The 5759-nt window shown below is 47.4% G+C and overlaps 1 gene segment (V, D, J or C); it reads right to left on the bottom strand.

Annotated features, from left to right (window-relative positions):
• Positions 1 to 813: 813 nt before the first annotated feature.
• On the bottom strand, positions 814 to 1311 carry LOC129406991 (immunoglobulin lambda variable 3-25-like). The segment is given in 2 exon segments: positions 814 to 1112; positions 1266 to 1311. Coding segments are annotated over 2 exon segments (345 nt in total).
• Positions 1312 to 5759: the final 4448 nt, after the last annotated feature.

Here is a 5759-nt window from a genome sequence, read left to right as displayed (position 1 = left end):
ACTCACCATCATGGAAGGCAGAGCTCTGTTTCCTGTGGGAAGAGATCCAGCAGTACTCCACCCCCAATTAATACCCAGTGACTTACAGAGTGTCTCAACAACTGTTACAGTATTTCACAAGGAGCTCCTCAGCAAGAAACTCACTTCACATAAATTACGGTGGGAATGGGTTAATATATAGGGGTTCGCAGGTGTAACAATTTTCCCCAATGGAAGTACATGCTGCAGTGACTAGAATAACGTCTCTGGAAGATTCAAGTCATGTGCCAGCAAGTTATAAGCAAGCTACGAGTTCATTCAATGCTCATGCCATCTGACACATCCTCTAAAGCTGCAGCCAATGTGGTCCAGGACTATGGGTGTTAATGAAATGAATTCACATATTATGAGAACTTGTCTATACTTAACATTATACTCATACTTTGCAGGCATAAAAATCTGTTCTGAGAAAAAAGTTTTCTTTCATATATGCAACCATTGTTCATGCTATTGAACTCCTGTTGGTCTATTGGCTCCTCACAATGTCATGGATGTCTGCTTGTCTATTCTTGTGCAGAGGTTCCTTTAACTCATGAAATACTCACCCAGACAGTACCATAACAACCCCACCTCATCCTCTCATTCCTGAATTAAACCACAAATCTATCTGTGTGGAGCCCCCATGCAATGTGGGAAGACATACAAACTGGATTTCAGATGTAGGACCTGGGACATAATGTTCACTAATCTGTCTGCAAGACCTGGATGGGTGGTTAGTATAACACAGATGTAAGAGTTTTTGTCTTACTTCCTCACATCCTGTGACACTGTGGGTTAATCATTGCTGCTGTCCCGTGACTGACAGTAATAGTCAGCCTCATCCTCAGCCTGGGCCCTGCTGATGGTCAGGGTGGCTGTGGTCCCGGAGCTAGAGCCAGAAAATTGGTCAGGGATCCCCGAGGGCCTTTCACTATTCTTATAAATAATCAGCACAGGGCGCTGGCCAGGCTTCTGCTGGTACCAAGATGTATATTTCTTGCTAAGTAATTCTCCAGAGCAGGTGATTGTGGCTGACTGGCCCGGAACTACTGAGGCTGAGAGTGTCTGGGTCAGCTTGTAGGAGGTCACGTAGCCTGGGAAGAAAAGAGAGGAGAGATGAGAGTGCATCAAAGGCTCATCCAACAGTGCCCAGCTCTCGGCACACTGTGCCCTGAATCAGGGCTGGGAGCTTGTTGTGCCTGGGGTCTTTGGGGCCTGAAGCTGCAGCTGGACCCTGGGGGCAGCACCTGTACAGAGCGTGAGCAGGAGCAGCAGGACGGGGTTGCGGGGCATGGTGGAGCCTCTCAGAGCTCTGCCCTGGCACTCGCAGCACTGTTGGGCTCTCCCTGGCCTCTTTATTCCCTTCTCAGGCACTGGGCACTCTGAGGGGGGCTTTATGCAAATCTACCCGCCTCTTGAGAACTCCCCAGGCAGGGCGTCCCTCACACCAGCTCTGGCAACAGCCAACAAGGGGAGTAGAAAACCACAAGTTCCCTCAGCTTCTTCCCCTTGCTCAGCACGTGACAAAATCTCTCTGGCCTCCTGTGTTGTTCTCAGACACCTGCAGGGTTCAGTCACAGAACTGCCGTCCCAACCCTCGTGACTGTGGAGACTCCTGGACTGGGCTCAGTGGGGCTGGTTCTGGGCTGACTGGGAGGAACCACAGGAGCCTTGAAGCAGGGCAGTGTCCCTAGGTCCTCCATCCTTCCTGTCTCTTCTTCTCTTCTTCTCCCCAGGGGCATTTTTCTTGCTCTTTAGTCCTGCCCTGCCTCATTAGTATGCTCCCATCTCCTAGGAGCTGTTGGAATTCACTTGTGTGTTTTACTTGTTCATCTACCCCCGGCTGTAGGAGATCCAGAGAACAGTTTGCTTCATTGTACAGGTGGAGCTTTTGTCCTTTAAATGATGCGTCCCATTCCATGTAGAAGGCTTTAGCACAGGCCACTTCCTGGCACTTTAGTAGTTTTCTTTAGTGCCATGTAGAGACATGGAGTCCCCTGGAACCATTCAGGACTGAGGTCCACTTTCCCAGCAGTCTCGGCGGGCTCAGTGAGGGGCCCCAGGTCAGTGCAGGGTCTGTGAGTCCAGGGGCAGGATGGATGTCAGACTCTCCCGGAGGTGAATCTTGTGACTGAGTCAGGACAATCGTATTACCAGAGCTGTGCCCTGCAGAGTGAGAATCCACTTCTGTTTGGAGGGTCCTGAAGAGGGCTGTGCAGGCTCAGGCCAGGCGACAGGAGCCCAGAGAGCATTGTGCCTTCCCAGAGGTGAACCCCAAAAGGCCCTGCAACCCAGAGAGACCACAGGGAGCAGTCAGGGTGTCTGGGGATGTGGGTAGTGGGGATCTGGGGATGCTTCAACCCCAGGACAAAGGGGTTGAAGCATAGACTTTCAGAATTTCCCGCTGAGGCAGTCACTGTGCTGTGGCACTCACCAGAGACCAGGGGACACTGGGGTTCTGGCCCATCTATGGAGACAGTGGGGATAAATGGTTGGAATTACATCTTGGAGTTGTCTGACCTCAGAAAATGTCCTTCTTGCATCACCTCACCTGCCCCTTCATTGATGGGGACTGGCCCTGGTTGAACAGACTGAAGCTGACAGCAAGAAGATTAAGAAAAGAGAAAGAAATGTGATAAAAATAAAAACCCCAAAAAACTTGGGGACAGGGGTTCTTATCCTCAGGGACTGAAAGCCCCAATTCTCCTCCAAGAACAGTATTTATTGCTTAGGACCAACACAACATTATTTGTCCAATGCCTAACTATCAAAGGCTTTTACACATGAGAAGTTGTTGTATTGGGATGAACATTTCTGTAAAGAGCTTTTTCAAGGGGGAATTCTTCCAGGAGACTGACAGAGATAGAGCAAATACTGTTCCTGCCTGGGGCAATAGTCCACCTCCAGCGTCAACATTCTGGATTGGAAGGTCCCTTAAATGCCTATCCTGGGGGTTGGAGCAATAGGACAACAGATAGGACGTTTGCCTTGCATGTGGCTGACCTGGGTTCGATTCCCAGCATCGCATATGGTCCCCTGAGCACTGCCAGGAGTAACCCCTGTGCATTGCTGGGTGTGACCCAAAAAGCAAAACAAACAAAAGATTGTCTATCCGGGCTTTATCCTTTTTCTATTGGTCTAGCTCTGTACACTGTCTTCCTTTCATTCACCTTCCCCTCACTTCATGCTTCTTGATCCACTGCTGTCTAGCCTTCTCTTCTTTCTTTCAACATCCTTTTAGCCAGAGTGTGCTGTGAACAGTGCTTGTATCTTCAGGCCTCGGCATTGTGTTTGTCACACAATCGGTGGCTCGGCAGTGCTCAGAAGTTGGCACAGGCTCTTACTTCATGCCAGGCAGATACTGCAGTATCCTGTGTCAGCAGGACACTGGGATGTTCAGATTCTTGGTCGTGTCCTCACAGAGGCGTATCTCCTGACAGGAATACAGGTGGACGCCATGGGTGTCTTGTGCGAGTTGGTGAAAAGAGAAAGGCGAGCCCCTTCTCCCATCCACCTCTGCCACCCGGGCCCACTGTGAAGTTTAAACTGGCAAAGTCTGCAATGAGGCCCTGCTTGCATAGGTCTGAGCCTCACCAGCTCCACCAGGTGGCCATTAGGCCACACCTAATGTCCAAGTGGTTTCCAGGCACAGGAGTTGATCCCCACCACCTGATTTTTCGGGAGTCATAGACTCAGGTTGGAGAGAGGATTTGCTGTTTGAAGGAAAGGAGGAAACAGTCTCAGGTCTCACTCAGGGTTTTCAAGGTTCTTATCTTTCCTCAGAGAAAAGAATTTCAGGAGTAGCCTAGCAGTGAAGTAAATCAGATTTTATTTGGGGGCTTTGAAGGTGTGGCGGGAAGAGAGAGAGAAAGCATAACGAGCTCAAGGGAGAACACAGACTTATCCAAGGGCAGAGAGGGCCCCTACACACATCCTAGCATTAGACATGAAAGCGTGAAAGTTCACATCTCAAGAGGGGCAATGCAGGTAACACATGTGCTTGGCCTTGTGGGTGCAAGCAGCACATGGGTTCTGGCAGCATATGCCCACGCTCCCTTTGTTCAAGGTGGCTTTTATACAGTTTTTCCATCTTCTCCCTTTTGTGGCTTATACCTAGATAAGAGTCTATGGTCAAGTGGGTAGAATTAGGTACGGAATAAAACTCCTTTTCTTGATCTTCTCTGGGCTGAAATCACTAAAATTAATCAGATTAAGGGAGAGGTCCAAGGGTATTTGAGGGATTTCCTTCATGGGGAGAATTTAATCTCCTCAGGTCCACTGCTGAAGCTCTTATTTTGGGTCTTGCTTTCTCGGTCCACAAGGTGGGTCAGCCTTAGGACTTCTTTCCCAGAAATTTCACTGACCTAGGTTTAATTGCCAAGGGACTTTCCCTGTCTATCTGCCTACCTCAACACTTGGAGATTATCGTTTCTTTCCTTCTTTCCTTCTTTCTTTCTTTCTTTCTTTCTTTCTTTCTTTCTTTCTTTCTTTCTTTCTTTCTTTCTTTCTTTCTTTCTTTCTTTCTTTCTTTCTTTCTTTCTTTCTTTCTTTCTTTCTTTCTTTCTTTCTTTCTTTCTTTCTTTCTTTCTCTCTTTCCTTTTTTGCTCGTTGTTGTTTGGGTTTTGGGACACACACGATGGTGCTAGGACTTTTTCCTGGCTCTCCAATTAGGGGCCAATCCTAGTAGTGTTCAGGGTCCAATGAGGGGTACCAAGAATTGAAACTGTCTTGGCTGCATGTCAGGCAACCTACTTGCCTGCTGTTCTATCTCTGGCCCTGTACTTGTTCCTTTTGAAAAATTTTTATTATACTACCTTTGTTGTTCCCTCTTCCCCACAGCTTCCATTTTTTTATATTGTATTAAAAGATTGGATGTTCTTTATTCAATGAATTTAAATCATATAGCAATTAGTCATCACAAATGGACTTTTATTGATTTATTTTCTGATAACATCATTTTATATTAATTGAAGCTTTGTCAGAGTAAGTAATAGGAAATGAACTTGTTATTTACCTGCTAAGGGGAGGCAGAGGGTTGGGAAAGAAGCAGGGGATTTTGGTTTAGGGAAGGGAACCAGGGGGTAAGATTAGTGCTGAAATATTTACCTGAAACGACTCTGATATGAATAGCCTTTAAGATAATGGTGACTAAAAAAAGATAAATTTAAAGAAAAAGCAGTGGTAAAGTAGGGCCAGAGACAGTACAGTGGACGATATATTTACCTTGCATGGAGCCCACCCAGATTTGATTCCTCACACCTCATGTGGTCTCCTGTGTAGCATCAGGAGTGATCCCTGAGTGTAGAGCCAAGAGTAGCTTTCAGCATCACCAGGTATGGTCTCCTCTGTTTAGTGGCCCTTATAACATGGCGATTGCCACGCTGCTTGGGAAAGGAAAGGCCGAGAGAGAAAAACCTTTCCCTTCCCGGGCCTGCATGGGCTGTAGCTCAGTTCACAGACTAGAGGCATTTCTGCAAGAGGCCGCTGGGTGCCAAAAGCAGTTAGTTCGCCTCCGGGATCATGGGCATTCAGGAATGGAGGAGCCGTTTATGTGCATCTCCCACTGCTTTCATTTTGTGTTTAATAGTTTGTTAAAGATCTCAGATCCCTGCTTTTCCTTTCCATCAAGGATGAAATAGTTTCGTCATCCCATTTTCAAATAACTCTACTGGTTCCCCTTCCACATTTGCTCCTTCAGTGTCCTTGATTCCACACACAAGGGCAAATCAAATTGTCAAGAG

This window comes from Sorex araneus, chromosome 9 (genome assembly GCF_027595985.1).
Source record: "Sorex araneus isolate mSorAra2 chromosome 9, mSorAra2.pri, whole genome shotgun sequence".
NCBI classification, from domain to species: Eukaryota; Metazoa; Chordata; class Mammalia; order Eulipotyphla; family Soricidae; genus Sorex; species Sorex araneus.
This window is presented reverse-complemented; position numbering and strand designations above follow the sequence as displayed.